General features: G+C 40.5%; 1 protein-coding gene across 1 annotated transcript in view; it reads left to right on the top strand.

The window, feature by feature from the left end:
* The window catches only part of HTRA3 (HtrA serine peptidase 3), a 36158-nt gene that overhangs the window by 3356 nt on the left and 9456 nt on the right, over nt 1–23346 (top strand). Inside the window, exons 2-8 of the mRNA XM_029961817.1 lie at nt 6328–6559; nt 6621–7377; nt 16487–16586; nt 18367–18589; nt 19277–19471; nt 22076–22108; nt 22727–22841. Coding sequence (XP_029817677.1) covers nt 6328–6559; nt 6621–7377; nt 16487–16586; nt 18367–18589; nt 19277–19471; nt 22076–22108; nt 22727–22841 — 1655 coding nt within the window. The remainder of the gene's footprint in view (nt 1–6327; nt 6560–6620; nt 7378–16486; nt 16587–18366; nt 18590–19276; nt 19472–22075; nt 22109–22726; nt 22842–23346) is intronic.

Below are 23346 nucleotides of genomic sequence, written 5' to 3'. Positions count from 1 at the left end.
CTCTAATTTCAATCCATCTCTCTCTTTCTTTTATCCTGAAATTCTGAGTTAGCTTCCGGAACTCATTTAAGGACTTCTGATATCTGATTTTATACTCTTTAATCAGACAGATTGCCTGCATTAGGGTAATAAAATCAGAAATAAAGAATGGAGTTCAAGATCCTACCTATCCAAGGTAGGATCAGTTATTTCTAGAGTAATTTCTGAACAATAACTATGCAAGCTTTCTTATAAAAGCAGCCTTAAAAAAACAGAGACTTGACATCCTGTCCACAAAACTCAGTTCCAGTCCTTTGCTATCTTTATAATATTTAAAAATATCAGTCCCTTTACACTTCAGAAGATTTTCATAGTATCAGTCCTAAAGCTCCCTAGCAACACTTTGAGCCTTTTCCTTTTTAAGCTACCCTAGTGAACATGTAGAACAGCTTGTTACTCTCTTTCAGCAACCTTTTACATATTTATATACTCTTATCAGGTCTCTTTTCTGTCTTCTTTTGTTTTAGACTAAACAATTTCAGATCTTTCAAGCTTGGCTTTAAGGCATATTTCTAAACCTCTAATGATTTTACACACTTGTGGATTCCCTCTGACTGATTTCTGTACTGTTTTTTATGCAGCAAATGCACACCTAGGCACAGAATTCCAACTGAGACCCTACCAGGAGTGAGGAAAGAGGAAATACGAGGGGTGAGGTGGTGGTGTTCCTCATAAAGCTTGATAACCAGCATGGGGAACTGTACTGAGCCACTTAGTCCCTGTTTCTTTACTGCAGTGTTCATTACTTGTGCAGAAATGCAGTACTTTGCACTTATCCTTATTGAATTGCATCTTGTTTACCAGAAACATTTCTCCATTTTAAAAACTAATTTTAAATTTCAGTTTTTCTATTCTTTTCTATTCTAATCAGCTGCAATGCTGGGCTCAAGATATGTTCCTATGGAAACATCCAACATAATTTCTGATGGACTATGAAAGATTGATGACTATTTGGACAGCAGAAATCCAAGAAGTTGTAGATCATGAATTTTTGCTCACATTTTAATTTCACTGTTTGCTTACAAAAATATTATCAAAGACATTATAAAAAATATTAGTAATATCAGTATGTAATTATATGACACCCACAGCTTTTACTCAATCTACAATACCAATTATTCTATTGTAGGTGAAATAAGGTTTGTGAGACATGGTACATTCTTAATCATAATGTCTGTTAAGTATTACTTTATGGTCTTCTGAAGGCTTATAAGCTGATTTTTTTCACTCTACTGTGAACTGCATTTTCACTCTACTGTGAACTGCACTTCTAGGTTGATTCTGGCAGTTCATTAAGAACATCCTAAGGTGAAACATAACCAAATACATTTACTTGGCTCAGCCAAGTAAAAGAAATCTAAAAGTGACTCCTTCTCTTTAACTCATTCCACAGAAATGAATTCTTCTTTAATGCATTGTATAATTTTTGATGTGGAAGTCCCTTGCAGGATATGTATATTCACAGGGATGCGGCATCTGGGATTAAGCTATTTGAAATACTAGGCAGTTGTTCAACAGCAAAGCAGAGCATGGAGCAGAAAGAAGCAAAATCCCATTTGTGTTTGTGTGTTTTCCTCTAACTCACTATAGCCATTTATGACAAGAATAAGGAGCTTCTATGACAAATCATTTCATGTGACTTTCACAATCATTTCCATGTGACTGTTGGTTCCATAAATTCGAATCACACACACGAATCTCAGCCAGAGCAGACAGTGTGGGCCTAGCAAGATGTCTTGTCTGGAGAACCCACAAAAGCGTGGTTTGAATAGAAGGAAATTTCTCTTTCAGAGAGCCCCACAGGTACTGAACTGATAGTAGCTGGTGTCTCTGTATCTCTCTTTGGAGAAGTAACAGGAGGTGAGGAACAGTACAGCAGTATTTTTGGAGAGCTACAAACTTACGTATCCTGCTGAGCAGTGACTTGGCCTTAGGTCTGCCAAGCCCACCTAACCCCACTCAGCAGCTTGCACGGTGCAGCAAGTAGGGGGGGCTGCAAAGCAGGAAATCTGCACATATAGGTGGGTTTGAGCTTTCCTGCCTTTTTACTTCTGTAAAAAAACAAAAGCTTCTAACACTCTATATAAGTACACTGAATTTTCCAGTAGATAGAATATTTACCTGCAACACCAAAACATCAAAGCCAAATCCCTGTTCTTGACCAGAAAGATCAGAGAGATGAATTTAAGTCTCCTACAGCTCAGGAAAAAAGCTTGAAATTTTGTTCTTTGGATTTCATGGAGGGAAAAAACAAATGGGTCTTTTCTTGCTTTCTTTCTTTCTCCATTCTTCCCTCTTCAAACACATATTTTAACCTACCCTTGTCTCCCTATAAACACCCTCACACATCAAACAGCTCTTCAAAATGCAAGTTGTCATGCTTTGTTCCTCTGGACACCTTTCATTTTTATGAATCGATATTTTCTAATTAAAAAAAATAGATTCTTATTTTGTTCCCAAACACCTGCTCATATATACACTTACATTTTCACTGCAGACTAACTTATATTTAATGATAAAGTTTGAGATACAATTCCCCTTTCCACAGCTAGCAAAAAGCCTGTTAAAACTGTGACAGAATTTATAGCATATGATTTCTAGGCCTGTTCCATTACTAGCGGTCTCAATTTCCTCCTCTTAAACATACTAACACAAACTGTTCTTTTGGCTAGAAAGAGAGTGAAGAACAGAGCAGGCTGTGGCATTTCCTTCAGATCATCCTGTCTCTGTGCCAAAAGCCTACCTTTTTCTCTCTTGCACCAAATGCAATGAGTTCAGACTAGCTGAGTATCATGCTAGAGGAGAATAAGCTCCCGATTTTTTAATTTGCTTTCAGCATACTCTGAGAGCATTTCTTGAATACACTTTTGGATTCATTAACATTTCCAAAAATTATTTATTAGTATCAGTTTCAGCAGAATAGAGGAAAGAAAAATGACCTCTGCTTTTTAATTACTATTAGGAGATGGAGGAAAGAGAAAGAAAATGTCCCTAAAGTTATATTTCTAAGGCAGAGCTTGCCTGGATTATGAAGGCAGCTGAGAAAGTTCTCACTTTGTTTGAACTGACCTGTTTGTGAAAGTCTTATTTCTCCTCCCACCTCTTCTTTTCTTCTGCAGTGTCCAATCTCGAAAACAAACTGACATATGTTCTCTTGGATCAGCTCGTAAGACTTGCAACGTCAGGAGTGCAAACAGACTTTAGCTGTTTAGTTCAGGAAATGAGATGCAGAAAATCTGATAAATAAACAGTGTTTATTACTCCAGTTTAAAGTACGCTTTGGATTTCTTTTCAAAATACTCCTACGAGGAACTGAGGATGAATATTAAACATGTGCTCCTAATTTAGGGACCTCAATGGCAAGGTCAGAGGGTCTTCAACTTACACAATTTGTATAGTGAGGTTATAACAGAAGTGAATGATTCTGATCTTTAACCATACTAAAGAAACAACAATAAATTTGAATTACATAGAATTTAACTCCAAAGAAACTTGTAAGACTTATGAATACACTGAGATGAATTAGAATAATAGAATTTAGGACAGGGTGTGAATTATAATGCTTTGTGACTTAAGCTGAGAGAGAGACACAGAGATTTAAACAGCTGACACATAATTACCCAATTTGGATTAGGACAAGAGTGGAAAATATTCTTCTACTCAAGCAATTAAGTATGCATTTTAATGGTTATAGGGCCATAAATTTAGATTTAGATATCATTCAAATGGCACTTCCTTTACCAGCAGCATCTAGATCCCCAGTGGGGCAGTAAGGCATCATTTAACTTTTAATTCTGAGTAGTGTCATGTGTCACCCTATTTCCCTGTCATGGCTATGTGAACTACTCAGCACAGAAGGGACCAGCACCCGTGGCTCCGATAACACACATGCAGCCAGGCACAAGTAGGAACAGCCAGGGACCATAAACCTGCCCTGCATGTACACCAGGAGATGCAAACAAGAAAGCACAAAAGTGCAATTAACTTCATAAAAAGCCAACTTCGTTCCTATTGTAAGAAAGGAAAGAGGAGAGTTTAGAACGCAGTAGATGAGTTTTGAAGCTAAGTCTTGATATTGTCTTAAGGACATGGTAACTGCATGCATCGCTGCCCTTTGGGACTTGCATAAAAACACAATTTGGCCCTCAAGAGAGAAGACAGAGATCCACTGAGTCACCAGTAACATCTTCTGCATTGCTTTGGATTTGTCTTGAAGGCACCTCCCTTCCAGCTCTGCAGTAAGCATCATTTCCACCAGACGGAGGTGATTCAGAACCCATGAAACAGTCATTTTTCCGAGTAATGAAGAACTATTACTGAATGAGCTATCATGTAAATAGCTTTTACTGCCACATTTGAATTCTGAACGAATTCAAATTTTAGTGAAAGGTGTTCAACAAGTATCATTGAGCCAAGAAACTTTACTCACTGTTCTCAAGAAGAACACACCCAGTACTTGTGACTTTCATTTTTATTCCTAGCCTTACTCCCTGCATCACTTTCTTGTTTTGGAATAATGAATTTTGGGGAAAAAAATTGCTATCAGATACTGAGGTATTCTATACTAATGCTTATCTGAGAGAAATTATTTCATCTGGTTTATTTTGGCTAAAAGCAACAGTCAGCAGAAAAGACCTTTTAGATTTTCTTTAAATCCTAAATGAATGAGATGCAGACTGATAAGTCAATTAAGAACGATTTTGTGAAACCCTTTACCCTCATCCTAGATTGCAATCTCTCTCCAGTCAAGGTGGCTGTATTTATCTGTCCATATTCATCCTGTTTTCCTATATTGTGTTTGAAATCTCCATGTGAAATATTCTGTAGTCCAACAGTGGTAACAGCAGTAACTCACAGACTTTTTGTAATTTGAAACATTTTCCCCAACCTCTTCCTTGTAGCTGTCATGGTAAATAATGAAAATAATCACCTTACATACAGCACTGTTGCTTCTTTCTGATCCGTGTTTCAAACCAAACACTTTTCATTTTTATTAATCTCCTGTTTCCTTAAAGGGTAATTTTACATCAAAACACTAACATTTTTCATGTTTTAGTTATTACTCTATAAAGTTATTCACTAAATCTTAAATTTTCAAGAAGTGGCAAAATGTGTGCTACAGCAAAATTTTACAGTTTTCTCATCACAAGACATTTTGCATCTTTATCTATCACATAAACCTTTTTTTTGCCATAAGTGAGACTGCAGCTGTTTGGAAAATCAAGCCTTGGACCAACTTTGCCCCTATAACAAAGGGAACAATGAAACACTGACTGTAGCAGGGGATTCTGGCTGCTGCCTCCTGTATTCAAGAGGTTCTTAATTAGAAGACAGCACTTTAATTTCTCCATTCTTACAACCCTATAGCCTGATACAGTTGCTCAGTAGGTTGTGCCCACTCAAATCTAGTTCACAGGATCCCATCAGGAGAAGGCCTGAGGCAGTACCTTGAAGGACTGCATGAATTTTATCCCTTGCATGAAAAAGAGGGAAGAGGGGAATTGCAGGCAGAAGTCAAGGCTGAATGTGTCATATACAGCAAGTAAGACTTGCCAAGTTAGGTATAGTCTCTGGGTGAGCTGTAAGAGGTCTTTTTCCTGAAGTCAGCTGAACTTTTCTGAAAGCCAGCTCAACCCATACCTGCATTAATTAATTTGAAAGTTATGACGAGTTGCTAAGTTAGAGCAAAAGTGAGTGTTCTGTTGATAAAGACGGCACACATGGGCAAGGATTACTCTGCACGTTATGGAGGCAGTGTATTTAACTAATTAACAGAGCTCAATAGATGCTGTTCCACCTGACAGTCTTACTTAATAGTAGATTAAAAAAACTCCCCCAAACCTCGAACATTAAGGCTTTGGCAATAATTTCAACCACTATTGTAGAGAAGCTGCCAAATCTTTTGTTGAATTAAATGACGGTGGGGTGTCCAGTAGATCCCCTTTGGCTGTCAGAAAGTGTCTCGTACAATGTGCCATGATGCCACGTAGGAACAAGTGGCAACAAGGACTGTGTTCAGCTCCTTGTGTCTTTGGTTCAGAGACCTGCTTGTTACCTGCAAAGAGGGATTCGTGTCCAAGTGCCGGTGTGTTTAGTGTTACAATAGAGGCTGAACCTCGATCACCCTTTGGTGGCAGTGGCCACAAACGTCTTTATTACCGCTGACGTTGAAGGCAAAGCATGGAGGAAGGCAAAGCGGCTGCCGGCTTTCTGCCCCTGTGCTCCCCGAGGTCTCAACGGCTCTCTTCACGTATATTCTCTCACATGTATATATTTGCATTTGTTTAGCCCACGTCGGGCACCCATAGCTGCTGGCGTTCCAGTGGATGTCCACAGCCCACCTCATCCTGGGGCTCTCCCCGCTCGCGGCGGTGATTTACGTGCAGAAGGGCGACTCTGCCCCGCAGCACCCAGCCCAGGGGACCGAGCCTCCTCGTCCGTCTGTCCTTCGTCTCGCCCGGTGGTGGAGCCTGTCGCGCCTCCCGCCGCGGACTCCCGCTCCGGCCTGGAGCTGCTGGAGGCGGGCGCGTCCGCGCGGGCCGCGTCCCACATAAAAAGCCCGCGCCACTGCCGCCTGCCAGCCATCAACTGAGCCCGCGGCCCGCCTGGGACGGCGCTCACCGGCAGCTGGTCATGGCCCGGCGCCTCAGCCCTGCCAAGCTAGTCCGGGGGCTTCGCACGGACCGGCTCTGTGCTCCCGCCTCCTGCGCTTCACGCCCGCTGCTCTTTCCCGCTCCGCCGCAGAAGCGCTGCCACGGGGCCAGAAGACGCTGGTCCCGCCGCGTGTGTGTCGCAAAGCCAGCGGCCGCCCCTTCCCCTCGCCGCGCCGCCATCAGCACCTTGCCCGCCTCCTCCCGGGGCCCGGGCGGGCTCGCACGCCCCGTGCTTCGCCGCCGCTGTCCCCAGCCGAGGATGCGGGTGTCGGTCTGCTGAGCCGCGCTGCTCCTGCCTGTCGCCTACAGCGCCGGCCCGCCACGCCGCGGAGCTTCCGGCCGCCGCGCCAATGCCCGGCCGCGCGATGTGTCCAAGTGCCCAGCCCCAGCTGCCCCAGCGGTTACGTCCCCGACCGCTGCGGCTGCTGCCTCATCTGCGCCGCGGGCGAGGGGGACTCCTGCGGCCGCAAGGAGGACCCGCCGTGCGGGGACAGCCTCGACTGCCGCTACCCCATGGGCAAGCGCTTCGCCAAGGGCGTGTGCCAGTGCAAGCTCAGCGCCCAGGTGTGCGGCAGCGACGGCCGGACCTACGACAACATCTGCCACCTGAAGGCGGTGAGCCGCAAGGCGCTGCAGCACGGGCTGCCCGCCGTCGCCCAGGTCCAGAAGGGAGCCTGTGAATCGGGTAGGAGCATGGTGGGGCCTGTGGTGGGCGGGTGGGTGGCTGGGCGGCGCGGGGGAGAGCTGGCTTCCAGGGTAAGAAAAATCGTGATTTTCAGTGGCCTGGGAAGACTGGGTGGCTGTAGGGACCGTAAGAAGCTCCAAGGACGTGGCACCACACCCAGCTGCCCATGACACCAGTGAGCTGCGGTGTGCAGAATGGGTGCTCAGGTCCTTTCTGAACAAAGTCCTTCTCCTCAGTCCTCAGTGTGGGCTTGGGCTGGGTTTGGGAAGGTTTCTCCTCGGTAGCATGGCTGTGGATGTCTTGGTGACGTGCAGGTTGCTGCTGCAGTGCACCTGTGAGAAGAGGTGAACACACTTGACAGCACGGGAGCCAGAGGGATGGGGGGTGTTCAGCTGCCTGGGCAGCACAGCGCCCACATCCTCAGCCATCTCCCCTTCTGAGGCCAGAACACGCTGGCAGGGCAGCAGTACAAGCTTGTTCTAATCCTGCCAGTGTAAGCTTTGTTCATCGTGTTGGTGGTGACAGCTGAGGTGTTGGGTGGCATGGCCCATGAAGGTTGTACAGCAGACCCACAGCAAACACACCCTCAATTACCCTTTGGTGGCAGGAGCGGGGACCCAGGAACACTTGTGCTCCTGGGCCATCCTTAAATGTCAATTTTGGAATTATCACTCAATCACCCTGGTGGTGGGGGTGTTAATCGGATTCACCTGACAGACATTGCTAGGCAGGAAATGCCTCTAAAAACCAATCAGGACAGAAAAAGCACCGAGTAGTATATAAACCACCTAAACAATAGTGTCTCACCTGGTTTGTGTTCTTCACAGAAAGGTTTTATAGTCTTGTAGAGTCTTAAGTGGGGAAAAAATGCCTCAGAACCTCTTTTACAGTATAAAAATATTGATAGTCAGGATATCACATGGTCTGTTTGTAGTAAAGTACTGAGGCCTTTGCTCAAATACTGTGAGATACTATGGCAACTTCAGGCTTGATGATTTAACTTTGGAAAGTTTAGTAATCATTTAAGTTATTAATTTCTTTCTAGCATTAAAATGTGTCTCTTTATGGAAGTGTTAATGCTCCCAGAGTCTTTCCATGTACTTATTTATATGTTATTTTGAGGTTTTGCTATTGCTACCTTTCTCATAGAGTTCTTGGAAAGAGAAGTCTTGTGTATAATGGAGTTCTAAAACATGCATTGGTGTTTCACTTTTGTCTGGTGAACTACTAACCATCCTGTTTATTCAAGGCAAACTGGCCAAAATTATTGGGAGGGATCAGAGGGAATAGGGCTACTGTTGTAGCCTTTCTGTGAACAGGGGACCTTTCATACATCCTGCTATTGAGAGAAGGTAAACCAGTTCAAAAAGGGGTATTCCTAGAGTTGCTTTAGGAGTATCTTACCAGAGCCAAGAATTGCCCCAAATGCCAGCCTGCAGCTGCAATGATCAGTCCCTCTAGTATTTTGTAGTTATAAATTGGGTTTTGCCTGTTCCTTTTCGCATAGGAATCCATTAGCTTTAGTACTCCTAAAACTTGGCTGGAACTGATCCATGTGAAATAATCAGAATGTTTAACCAAAATGAGTGAGCTAGTCTGCATCTGAGGGCTTACTGAGTCCTTGGCATTTGGTATATATGACACTTTCTTTAAGAAATCCTCCTGTATCTACTGTTAATAGGCTTAGGAATTTGGAGCCGTGAGGCAGAGGTAGCATGTTTTTTTTTTCAAGCAACTATTTTAGTTTTCACTTTATTTTGGCTTTATTTTTTGTTCCAGAAAACCTCAGCTTAGATGAAGCATCTGGTTCTCTGTTAAATTTTAATTTTTTTTATTCAGTTCTACAGCTGCACAAACTGAAGCTCAAAGAAACTGAGTGTCTTGCCCAAGGTCAGACTAAGTTGGTGGTTGAGCCAGGAATAGAACTCAATTATGGTATTTAAAAAAAAACCAACAATAACATGCAATGGCTGTAATGAGAGGCTTGGAAGAAAGTTGACAGTTTAAAATTGCTGTCAAGTTTCTGTCTTTTCCCTGTTCTTGAGAGAAATCTGGCCTCAGATGACTCAGTTTGAAGGGATAAGCTAGTTATGAAGTAAAGCCAGTTTTACTTAACCATCCATATACTAAAACAATTTTGGATAATGGAAGCCTCCATCAGTATGACTCGGGCCCTTTTTAGAACATGCACTGGCCCTGAGGAGTGGCTTCTGAAGTATCTCCTCCTGTCCTTTTTCCAGTTGCCTGTGTTGATGCTAAGTTGGAATCTGGCTGTGATGAACCAAGAGTGGCTGAGAAACTTCGCTGTGGTTTCCTAGTGACAGGAGTCTGGTGAACAAGGATGCATTAAAAAGGACTAGTAAAGGATGCAGGAAGGAAGGGAGGAAAGAGGTGCCCAGGGTGATGGAGTGATAATTCCAAAATTGACATTTAAAATGGTTTTTTCGTTGTTGAAGTCCCGGATTAGCTTGAAGAACACCATGCCAAATTCCAAGTTCTGCATACAATGAACTAAAGGAGGTACATACTGCATGAAGGTACAGGAGCTCCATAGTTGGTGTTCTTCAACATGCCTGTGCCCTGAAAACTCACACAGTTCATCTTATGAACAGACCCAAGGTCTTCTCAGAGATACTGATAGGAACAGTATGCAGAACTCCAGAGTGAAGTTAAACTCCATGCTACAAATACTGGGTTTTTTTCCCCTGCTTCAACACTAAATATTTATGGAGGACAACCTCTAATCAAAGACTCGTTCATACAGAGCCCTGTTTCTTAGGGGAGCAAGTTTAACAATGACACGTATTGATCTATTAAAGTGTCAAACTCCTCACTCGAAGAATTCACTTGGTCACCTGCAATCTACAATCAATTTATGTCAGACTCAGTTTTTTGCACAAAGGGCTACTTTTGATCTTTCAGTACAACTTTCTTAGTACAGTTAAGAATTCCCTGCAATGTTATTTTGCTAATAGTTTCTGTGAAGAGAGTTTAAATGTCAAAAAAATTGTATTTTCTTACCTAAGATGAGGAAGCAAAATTTTTTTTTTTTTTGAGTGCTATTTTCTCAGTGGAACAAGGAAACTGAGAGATTGATTAGAAAGCCTTTGAGGCTGGATTTGACACTGATCATTTTTTGGTTTCTGTCCTCTGCACTGTTAAACTGAAGTCATTTACAAAGTGGTCATGATGTGAAGCCTCACCCATGTCAGTCAAATCTTTGCAAGATACGATCCTAAAAGTTCATTTTTCTAAGAGAAATGTTTGAAATACAGTTAATGCATAAGCAGAGTCATTGCACACGGTTGTGCATGGGGTGTTTGGAGTGTGCCCATACATAACCTTGAAGATAGAGAGGAACAACCTAGTATACAATTACTTGCATTTTTAAGAAGTAGGCCCAGTAAGAGATATTGAAGTCTTCTACTGGTGTTATTGTCATCAAAGCCTTGCAGCTGCCTGCAGCTGTATTTAGGGAAATGCTCTGCAAGGTATTAGCTGGAAAACCAAACTTTAGTCACATTCCTGTACTGCTTGTTTTCATTATGTCTGAGTTTAGTTTGAGTTCCTGCAGGTGAGGATGAATATTGTACAGTGTTTGGTATATAATTCAGAGTATAGAACTTCACTGCTTTGTATAGGATAGCTAACGGGAGAGAGATGTTCTCGTTGCATCTCTTTGAGATTCACTTGGGAAGGAGGAATAACAAGCATGTAAAGTCAGTGAGGTGTCTATGCTGGAAGGCTTGTGCCAGTCTGTCTCTGTCTGGCCCTTGTGATTGCTGCATTGCACGAGAAAGCCACTTTGGTTGGTTGGTTCACCAGATTGTTTTCATCTGTGCACGGTAGACATCCATTGTATAAACAAGTTGCCTGAACCATAATGTGGCATTAAACTCACCAAGGCTTTATGGTCAGTGCACAGCTATGCAACTTGATCTTAATGCTGAATTCATCAGAAAAGCTGCCCATGAACCTATGTTTCCAGCAGATGTTTCTGCTTTTTAAGCAGAGACATCATAATCTTTTATTTGTCTTTCATTTCTTTCCATGAAAGCACAGTAGGGACAGTGTTTATCCCTGGTGATCAGATCTGCCAGGTTGCACTCCACCCTTAGACATAATAATTTTGCTGAACGCACAGATCTTTTCTGAAGCTGGATTTAAAAGGGGGATGGGGAAATAGCCTTAAAAGAATGAGTTTCCCAGGCTCACAAATTCTTAATGAATATAAAATTGTGGATTGTAATACAATGTATTGTCTTTAAGAAAGCAGTGAATGTGATTTGATTTAATTCTACAGAGACTAAGTTGGCAGATATTCAGAAATGTTCAGTCTTTTGCAAATGTAAATTGGTCCAGGTTTATTGTCTTCAGTGGGATTATGATGATTATTTCTGCTGAAATTTTTTTTCCAGCTCTTTTCATACTAGGTTAACTACAGATTTGTTGGAGTTGTTCCTGGTTTTACAGCAGTGTTAATGAGATTGGAGTGGGTCTATTGTCCCAATAAGTAAAGTAAATAAAACACTATTGAATGAACTCATAGCCTATAGATAACGTCACTATCCAGGAAAAATCTTAAGCTGATAATAAGGATACTCCTACGTGACAGACACTTGAGTTTAGCCATGCAAATCCAGTGTGGTTGGAACCCACAGAACTGGAAATGTAAGATCACTCTTTACAAAATAGGCTGAAAATCACTATCTCCTCTTTATGCACTTATATCAAAATCTGGATTTTGAGTGTTTTGTGAAAGGAACTGGAGACCTGAAGATCTAATAGCTTAATTGAAATAATAGGATCAAAGTTCAAGTGGGCTGAAAATCTGGTTGATTTTTGGCTATGGAGCAGATTGGGGAAATCTAGTTCTTTTGACTAAGAAGTCTTTAGACAGCTAAAGACTCATACAGTATAAGTTTGGGTTTGTTTCAAGTACAACCTGGTTGCAGCACCTTTGATATCTTGGTTATACAACAGATGGTTAATTGGATTAAATTATGTCTTCTTGCCAAGACAAATTAACTGTGGTTAGTTTGAGATGATTTTGAACATTCAGTAATACCATTGAAAACAATACATGTTGTTGAGGGACCTTTGAAAAACTATGTGGCAAATTTCAGGGGGTAAATTGGTCAAAATCTGCAAAGGTGCTGTGAACTCAGAGCTGTTACATGATCAACCCAGCAGAGATCCAAGAGCTGTGTGGGGCTCCACAAGGCAGCAGGAGTGTGTATGTAGGGAGATACATATTTAATTTTATATTTTAGTAAGAACAGTAGCAGCAGCTAGTGTCTACCAACTAATGCAAATTAAAGGAGAGATTCTGCTACTACTAATTCTAGTACTACAGTTGTAACATTTGTATTCAGGGTGACCTTATACAGTGTATACAGTGTTGTATGTTGCTTCATTCTTCCGTTTCTCAGGCTGCAATTCCTCCGTTTTGAAGTGTATTGAGAACTGCTGATTAAAACCGTCAGTGTAATAATTATGCATTAAAATCCTAGTAATAATAATCAACACTTCAGTTCCCTTAAATAGGGCTGCATATGTGAGAGTAAATGTGAGTCTGCAGTTACATCTTCCAAGTCCATAGTTTGAGGTCCTGGCACATCATATAATGTGTTTAAAGGTTCTGATCCCTTCCAGCTTGCACAAATTGATCCAAGAAAGATCAGTTTCCATGAAGGCATCTCAACTTTGTAAGTCAGTTTTCACCAGTATTTGTTCTCCACCAGAACATAATGAGAACAGTTCATTTCTAATCAGACCAGTAGATCTTCAGCCACATCTTTCATACAAAGTTTGAGTCTCTGTTAATTCTTGATCCTCCTTTGTTTCAGGTTTCTCTTTAATATATAGTGCAGATTTGGATTTACTTTCAAGTTTGAGTATTCTTGTCTTCTGACCAGAGCAGGGAGGTTCTGGACTTCTGCTCAGACTGAGAAATGTTTTCACTGTGGTATGAAAAGAAGACAAGCTTTGTTTCAGTTTTACAGTCTCTTCTCTGTATGCTGCATTTTATGTCCTTCATCTCTTTCCATGCTTACATTTATCGACTGCATCTTTCAGACACTTTCTCTCTGCCTCCCCAAATCCTACCTGGAAAGCCACTGCCACCCACGATGTTTACCTGGTGGCTAGTCAGGAGTGATGCAAAACTGAGTTCTTTGGCAGGCATCTTCCTCTGCTTTTGGCCATGTGCAGTGCTGTAACAATTTGGCATGGGAAGAACAGTTCAGCACTCAGCAGATGCAAAGGGGTTTAGTTGCCCTGACTCACATAGAGCTATGCTGATTTACACCAGCTGAAAGCCTGCATTCATCGTTGTTTTTCCCCCAGTTCCATGCTAGTTTATCAGCTGAGGGTCTATCCAACTGTCTTTCATTGATGCATGGTCATGTCTATTAAGAAAAATGTGATGGTAATGTTATATCCTGTCAGGGACCACTTGTTGTATATGCAAGTGTTCAAAGTCATGTTAGTAGACTTCAAAGGATATACTGCATAATCAGGCAAGCTGCTTGTGAACTGAAGGTAAGATAAATCTTCAGTGGCCTAGTAAGCAAAATAAATAACAGTATATTGTGCTTACATTTGACTGTCCTCTGTGATTCCTGTTTGCAATGTCTCTTTTAAACTAAGTACTAAAACAAGCATATTCAGTTGGTTAGAGGGATTTTTCAGAATGTGTGAGAATGTACATAAAAATAATGGATTGAATCTAGTCTTGCCAAGCTGTTCCTTTTGTTTATTCTGTATCATATAAATTTAGCTTGCTAAATGTAAGCATGGTTTCTTTCCCTTCAGAAGTAAATCCCATATCCAGTAACAGGAAAAAGAACTCAGACTTCTTTGAAGAAATACCTAATTGTCTTGATCTGGTTTCTTCAATACTTTCTTCTTTTGTACCAGTACTGGGTCCATTCCATTAAGTTCCTGTCTTTGCTTTAGGTCTTTTGCTTGCTGTGGTAATGTAAGGTCTTGCACTTAACTGACTTCAAAGGTCCTCTGACACTTTCCAGTGAAAGCTTCCTGAGAGATTGGAGGAATTATAACAGTTCTCTGTCACCCCCTATCTAATAAATTAATTCAAATAATAGAATAGACCAGTGGCACATCTTTTTTGTCAATAGGTTAGACTCCATTGTGCTGTAATCTTTATATTTGTCCCAAATAATTTACAAGTTACAAGGTTTAATGGTCATAAAGCACCTGTAGATAAGGATTGCTCAGAACGATCAGAGAATTAAAATTACACAGACTGTGAAAATGCGTGAGAACTCAAACATTTCTCTCTTTTCTGTGTATCTTTACTTTCTGCTTGATGCCTCCTACCTGCTTTCTTTTTAAAGACTTGGCTAAAGGGGCAGCTGATGAAAGAAAAGTATATACTTTCTTAAGACAGAATCTGTATCTGGACTCATTGCTATGTTATGTGACCTAGAAGTAGGCAAATCTCAAATCTCTAAGACCAGGTCTTGACTTTGTATGCAAGAGCTACTGTGGAGTAAATTCATCCTTCAGCGTGAGTTGAACTTAGAGTAAATCATGATAGTGCAAAGCATCGCTTCCGAAGAGTTGATAATATTTAGAAATGAGAATTTGGAGCCTCTTTTTCCTGACTAAATGGCAGAAAAAGAAGTGTGTCTCCTGGGATAAACATGTGCTGTTGTACGAGATTTGAAAAAGTCAAAAATGTTATTGCTGTACCTGGTTACAACTTGTTTACACCCTTCCCTAGACCCTGTATTTATTTTAAAGCATCAGACTGTAAACATGAAAGACTGCTATTTGAGTGTGGTAATATGTCCTCTGTCATATGTTTAACATATGTGGTGATATGTCCCTGTGTATTTGGGATTGCAGAAAGTAGGACATTCTAGCACAAGCAGTATTATTACTTTAGGATGTTGTGATGTTAGAATCCAGGATGTTTAGATATTAGAAGTCAGGATACTGTGAGCTTTTTTCTCCTCTGTAAAATCTTCATTCCACACAATTATATTCACTATTCATAAATGCTTTGTGTAGTGCTGCTTAATGTAGTACCACACTGGCTTTTGTAAAAACTTTTAGTAATCTATTGCTAGGCCCAGCTGCATGGGGTAGCTTAAATGTGAATTTGCAAAACTTTTTAGGGGCAAAGGTTATGATTTGCAGTAGGTTTCTAATGTGTCTACTTCAAAAAAATTAGAACTTGGGTTTTAAATGTGGCTCCCAAATGCTGCGGCTGTATTACTCAGCACTTGTTAGACCACATATACAATACTGCATCCAGTTTTGATCCCTCAATATAAGAAAGGCATTGAGAAAATGGAGTTCAGGAGAAGGGCATGAGGATGGCTGGGGGGACTGGACATATCTCCCGTGAGAAAAAGCTGAGTGTACTGTGCTTGTTCAGCCTGGGGAAGAGAAAGCTCCAGGATGACCTAACAGCAGCCTCCCTGTACTCATGAGGTTACTAGGAAGATGAAGCCAGGCCCTTTACAGTGATGCATAGTAAGAGAATGAGAAATAATGGGCACAAGTTGAAACATGAGTCTCAACAAGAGAGATTCAGAGTAGCCATAAGAAAAACTTTTACGTCACAGGGGACAGTGAAGCAGTGGGACAAGTTTCCTAGAGTTTCTGGAGCTTCCGTCCTTGGCAAGATTTTGCAAATCCTGGCTGGACAGAGCCCTTGAGCAGCCTGGTTTGCCTTTGTAGCTGACACAGCTTTGGGCAGGAGGTAGAACTAGAGACCTCCTGAGGTCCTTTCCAACCTTACCTATCCTATGATCCTGTGTGTTTTGGATAGTAGTTAGTAGTTGTGCTGAGAAAAATGCTTGAGAAAGGGCTTGTAGACTTTAAGAAAAGTCAAAGAACTTACAGCTAAGTTAAGAATTTATAGCTAAGTTATGCTGATGTTTAATTTTCTCAGGATCAAACAAAACGCTGGATAAGTTTTGAACAATCTTAATGACTTTGATTCCTTTTATGGTACCTGTTTGGAAACTGTTCTAGTAGGAGAAACTGACCAATTCAAGGCAGGTTTATCTCCCCTCCTTGCTAAAAAAAGGTATTGTCTTATTAACATATCCAATTCTTTCTGCTAGTATAGGTCACCTACAGTCCAACAGCCCAAGATACAAATTCAACTTCATAGCAGATGTGGTGGAAAAGATCGCACCTGCAGTTGTTCACATTGAACTTTTCCTCAGGTAACACTTTCCATTCTTTTTGTTTTAGTTCCATTGTTTAACAAAGGTCTACAAAGTTTTTTCAATGTAGTAATTTTCCTTTTGAATTTGTGATGTTTACAAAATACTCTGAAACATTACAGCAGGCTCATTTATCCAGAGAACCACACATTTGTGTGTTTTGTTCCTATGCAGTAGATCTATTTTATTGGGTTTACAGTCTTTACAGTACTTTTCATACAGTCTACCCTGAAATAATTGTGTTTCATTGTTGAAATTTCATCATCTCTTCAGCCTTCACTACCATGTGTTGCTTGTTGTATTGTCATCTCAGTTTAAATAAAAAAAAATAATCCAGAAGGTAAGCTGGGAAAACATAGCTCTTTGTTGCTTATACTACTTTTAATGAGAGGTGATTTTATTTTGGCAGGGAGAGCAGTAGGAGGTAGAATGTTGACCAGATGTAACCTATCTAAACACAGAAATTACTTCTGATAGGGGAAAAAAAGTGCTAAATTTGCTGACTAGAACATACCAATATTCAGTGTACTGAAGCTGGAGCTGAGGTGGCAAGTTCAACACTGAGTGCTCAAAACAACCTGGGATGCAGGTTTAAATGAGAGTGCTAAAAACAACCTGCTGTCAGAACAAATTACTGCAAATATTACATGTACTCCATTACCTGAATGACTTTCTGCCTGGAGTACTCTGACTTTGCATAGGCCTAAGAATTGCTTGGAGAATTTTTATAGACTTTTTTAATATGCAAAATCAAGAAAATCATGTTTTTGGAGACATAGCTTTATGCACATGGTGACTGGTCTTTTGAAACAATGTTACACCTGTAGGTGTTTAAGACCTTTTCCTATGTAGTTAAGATTGTTTGTGCTTTTCCTGTAAGTAGATGTTTGTCCAGCACTAATCCTGGGCACTAATTGTGATATGTCTTCCTGGGATTGGCTCCGATTCTTTACTGCTGAATAGGCCAGAACTTTCCAACAATATCCTAATATGGACCACATCTTGGAAGAAAGAAGAATTTGTGGGCCTTTTTTTTATTTTCTACCCAGGCACTTTCTGTTCCGCCATCAAATCTGAGGCCATTACTGCAGTTGTTCAGAGAGAAAAGTCATAGTACTTTAGACAGTTTATAAAGTTTTTTTAAGTGTCTGTGTTGCAGAACATGTTGTTTCCCACCAGGTTCTACCCATTGCTAGTCTTTTTCATTTCTTTCTTTCACATTTCTAGTCCTCTTGTCCTCCAAAATAATTTTCCCTTTGGTTTGCTTTTTCCTGCCAGTCTACGCTTGGGCATCATGATCCTCTTATACCTCACTTCTTCCTTTTATGCCTTTGTCTAGCTGCAAGGTTCCTTCTTCTTCCTCTTTCCTTTTCCCAGTAGAGGATCAGTCCATTTGTCAGACCGATTATTTCCTGTCATTGTTTTCTTTTTCGTATAAAAACAGCAACTACTGGGATCAGATGGGCTCCTGCTTCTTTCTTTTGGTCACCTAGCCTCTGTGTAAGGAAGCCTATAGACAGAATTGGAAACCAAAGGAAAAGAACCCTGCTGGTTTTCTGTAAACCTCAGTTCCCATATCCCTGACTAACTAAAAGAAGTCACAATTTTCAGTAGAGGATACTTTTTTTGTAATTTTTTTTTTAATTTAATTTTTGTAAGGGTTGTAAAATTCACCATCAAATGCTTTGTTGTTTCTCAGGGTGACAGGTGTTAAATGAGGTCTAATGCAATCTTCTCTCGTGTTTCCCTTATGACATACAATTACTTGCTTTTTGTACAGGCACCCTCTCTTTGGTCGAAATGTCCCACTTTCCAGTGGATCTGGGTTTATTATGTCTGATTCTGGTTTAATTGTGACCAATGCCCACGTGGTGTCAAGCACCAATGCAATATCAGGGAGACAACAATTGAAAGTGCAGCTACAGGATGGAGATACCTATGAAGCAACCATCAAAGACATTGACAAGAAATCTGACATTGCAACAATAAAGATTCATCCTAAGGTGAGTGGCATAAAGAGATGAATGACTTCATTTGGCAACTCTATTTCAGGTTTGTTTAGTACAGAGCAATTGGCTGGAATATATGTTTAGGGATTGCCTGGAAACATATCTGTGGGAAACAATTTCCAGGCCTGGAAATTTTTCATATCTTAAAATTAAATTACTTTGTCTTCTATGCTAGAAACTGCTAAAAACTAAAAAAAAAAAAAAAAAAAAAAAAATAAAAAAAAATGCAGCTCATTTCATATGTGGCAAAATTCTGCTATCTTTACCTGAAGACCCAGGCTATTTTGGCTAATCCTTCTACCTTTGTGCCAATATGCAAGGACTGCAGGGTGGTGCATAGTGTAGAGAGAGAGGCAGGCTGATCAACAGCTGTTTTGTATGCTGTTTTTAGAAGGAGGAGGGAACAATCTGCTGAAAATGGGGAAATCTCTTTCAGAATCTTGATGGCTTTTTTTTCCTGAGTGAAATTGCAAGGAACTACTGCTAACTGTTTGTTTCTGAAGACAATTTAAAGCAGCAACACTCCTGGCATATGCTTTGGGTATATAATAGGGAGTGGCTCTTTCATTAATGTAGTGGAAAGTGTATGTTGCTAACTTGTTGCTAGTTTTTAGTCTTCCCAATTAGGTTATTTTCAAGTATAAACTAATGCATATTTCTTTCTTTCTGCATTCATTTAAGAAAAAACTACCAGTATTGTTACTGGGACAGTCTGCTGACCTGAGACCAGGAGAATTTGTGGTGGCAATTGGAAGTCCATTTGCCTTACAGAACACTGTGACAACAGGTATTGTCAGCACTGCTCAGCGAGATGGCAAAGAACTCGGCCTGCGGGACTCAGACATGGATTACATTCAGACAGATGCTATTATTAATGTAAGTACTAGGCATGTGATGAGTTTCCCTTTACATCCTTCCCCACCAATTCAGTATGGAAATGCCTACTTTGAAAGATGAATCCACTAAATAAAAGCAGCTTCGTTTAAAATCAGTGATAGACTCTTCTTTTTATAAGAGACTATGCAGTGTCTATAAGATGTGCTGTGAAAGGTATGACAAATAAAACTACCCTCTTTGAGGTTGTCTGTTGAGATATTGCATAGGACAGACCCTTCTCATTCTGTAGATCTTGTGCAGTAACACATGGTTGTATCAACCAACAGTAAATTAATACGTTTCTCTCTCTGCTTGCTGAGTTGCTCTGGCCAAGCAAGTTGTAGAACAGAGCCAAAGTTTCTTTCATCTCCATACATTAGAACCAGATGGAGTAATCAAATTGATACTATCTGCTTCAATTTAGTGACAGGACAACCAGGTAAGAACTTAATTAAAGGGCTGGGGTTTTCTTATTGCTATTCCTCTTTTCCCTCTGCACATCACATACTCCAAGTAAGAATCCAGATGTGAAATAACGTAAAGACTGAGATACAGTTTGGAATTAAGGGTCCTAGCACTGCATGTCATGTAGAAATTCATTAAAATAATGACCCTTCAGAGCAACCTGGAGGAATCCAGAGAGCTGAAGTGAAGTCCTTGGGTGTGTATTTGACTTGTGCTAATTCTAAGGAGAGCACTGCATGCACATCTGGGGTAGAAAATAGCCTGAAATGTTATAGTTTAAATCTGTTATACATTGAAAGGAAAATATTTTCAAGATATATTTGTTGGACTCAATCTCAAATTTGACATATCATAACACAGCATTTGACATTACAAAGTGCTTCGCAAATGGTTATTGTCACAGACTTGAGAGAAATTGTATAGGGGGATAAAAGAGTGCAATTATTTTTTTGTGCTAAGATATGACATAAAAGTGAACTTTTTCAAAAAACGTTGTATGATCCAGGAACTGAACCTCTTCAGACATTTAATTAGAATTACTCTCTTCAATTATTTAAGGAGACTAGGAAAACTTAGGCAAGATGGGTAACCTGGGAGCACACACTGAATTGGTGGCAGAGACAGAATTAGAACATGGAATTCTTGACTTCTTGATTATACACATTTTTCAAGCTCAGACTCCTTCCTAGTATGTATACTTAGGCATTCACTGCTCTCCAAAGCTAATGGGCAGGTTTAGTCAAGGATAGCAAAGTGTGTCAGCGCTAGACCAAAGGAAGAGTGTGATAGCAGAGGAGGTGAGGATAATGGCAATATGCTTGAATTGCTTTGCCATCTGAGACCACAAAATATGAAGATGGTCCCTGGCATAAGGATGCTTTGTGCTTAGCTAATACACTGGTTTTCTCTTGAGAATGGGAGGAGTTTGAGAGCTGGTCTATTCAGAGCATTCCTGTGGCTCAGCCAAGACTTTCCTGCAGGAATGTGCATGCAGCTGCCTTCTGCGAAATGCTGGGACAGCAGGAACATGGGGCAGGAGAAAATAGGGCCATATGTTCCTAGATGGAGCTATATTGTATGTGCTGTTCTTTCATTATCACATCCTTCAAGCAGAAGACAAGTGAATGAAAGATGATGTGCTGAGGAAGGCTGAAATTCATTATCTTGGTTCCTTTGTGTCATTCAGACGTAAAAATCAAGTGTACAGCCTCTGATCAGTGGAGAGGTACTATATAAGGAACCAATCTGTTTGTTTAAATTTGAAATTTGAAGCTATTTTATAAACTTTGTCTGGTTTATTTTCCTGAGAATCTATAAGATTTGCACAGGGCTATCTAAGCATAAACAGTTTGTGTCTCACATTGCTGTCATACATCACTTAGCTTTTGTTTCTTTTGACTGGTAAGTTGCTGCTCTTGGCTGTTCAGCAAACCTGCTTGAAAACTCTGGCCTCACTCAAAAACAAACTTGTTGAGCCAATGAAGATGGACAAGCAACTTCCCCAGCTCATTTCCTGTGGTCCTGTTGCATGTTTCCTTTGAAAGGCATTAGGTATTAGGCAATTTTGGGCTGCTCAGAGCCGCTACATGCCGTCCCCAGAGAGGGTTGCATATCTGTGGTTACTAAATCAATCCTTATGTACTAGCTACCTCATAGCAATATGCTGTGATTAAGTATGAAAAAACTGCATTCTTCTCCAGTGGAGAGTGAGAGACTGTCAGGGTTACAAACCAAAGTGATGAATAAAACTGTATGAGCATCTCACTGAAATATAACTTTAAATAACAATTAATTATTTCAAAACCTTGTTCTGACAGTTTCCAGAAGAATCAAAATACTAGTTTTTAGCTATTTAATAACTCTTCTTAAACTTATGGTCTAACTACTTGGAGTGGTAAGTTGTAGATCCTAACTCAAGGCCTGTTTATGAAATGAAAATAATTCTTATGATAAGAGCTGAGGAATGGGTGGGGTAAAACCTACCTGTAATCTTCTGTGATCAATATTGTGTCCATCAGTGCTGCATAAGAAATGACCTCCTCTCTTTAATTTACCTACAAACAAAATACTGTTGGAAATTAGAATTGCATTTCCTATAGTGAAGCACTAATTTATTGTTCCCTTATGTCATTTTTACAGTATGGAAACTCTGGAGGACCTCTAGTTAACCTGGTAAGTCCATGTGAATTGGTTTTGTTTGTTGCTTGGTTTGTTTAGTTTCAAGCTAGTTTGAAATAAGTGGGAGAATGTTCTTTTGGAGAGATTCATAGGTCATACCAGCTTCCATTTGCTCAAGCTAATGAAACCAGTGCAAACTACACAAATTAGGTCTCAGTTCATACACCATAGGAAAACATTTCCCCATAGACCAGAGGAAATTTTACACAGCAATGAGGAATATGGGATGTGGTATGAGCAGTTGTGCTCTTTCACACTGTGAAACCTGGGATGCACAACAAAGATGAGACCTAACCTGCACAACTATTTTAAAATAGATGCCTTTAAACCAGCACTGGTTTTGCAGGTCAGTGAACTGTGGCTGTAGTAGAGAGCACTCTTGCTGAGTGGTCCTTGGATGAACAAACTGTACTGTAATCTCTCTGGCCATCCCAGTTAAATGCAAAATGGGTAATGAATCAGAGCCCAGATCCTCCCTTACAAGTAATGTTTATTTCTGGAGTGATTACAACACTCCACAATTTCTTATGCAAGCTTTTAACGTGAAATGCTAGGCAGTGAGCTGAACCCTGTCACTTAAGAGCAAATTAATTGGGTGTTGTCTCTCAACAGGATGGTGAAGTTATTGGGATTAACACTTTGAAGGTCACAGCTGGAATTTCTTTTGCTATTCCTTCAGACCGTATCACTCAGTTTCTCACAGAGTCACAAGACAAGCAAAGTAAAGGTAAAGTCTGCAAGAAACAATGACATCTTCCAATTATCATCCTGATCCTGGTGAAGTGCCAGAAGACAGGGTTCTGGGATCCTATTCCTGAAAGGACCAGCATCATTTTACAGTATAGAGCACCACAGACTTGGAATTAGAAAACAATTTCACAGAGGTGGGAGAGACATTTTATTACTCAAACACCCAAGGAGCAGACAGTATCTGTATAAATCTGGGAAATAGGGCCTCTGAGGATAGTGGGGACACAGATGAGTCATTACTGTCTCAAATGATCTTGAGAACAGATGATGCCTTGATGAAGGAGTCTTCTTTTATTTTTTGTCCAAGGAAAAAGGAGATTAAGGTGTACTGTGGAGAATAAGGTGAAAACCTTTATAAACACCTGTCCACAGATGGAGTGTAGTGTGTGCCTTGTCAGTAAAACCCGATCTTTATTTTAACATGGTCATCTATGACAGTACTATATTATGATAGACTCTCAGACCCTGGTGCAAGAAGGGCT

Source organism: Manacus vitellinus, unplaced genomic scaffold (genome assembly GCF_001715985.3).
Source record: "Manacus vitellinus isolate BGI_N305 unplaced genomic scaffold, ASM171598v3 scaffold_0_pilon, whole genome shotgun sequence".
NCBI classification, from domain to species: domain Eukaryota; kingdom Metazoa; phylum Chordata; class Aves; order Passeriformes; family Pipridae; genus Manacus; species Manacus vitellinus.
The sequence above is the reverse complement of the archived record's forward strand: the minus strand, read 5'-3'. Positions and strand labels throughout refer to the sequence as shown.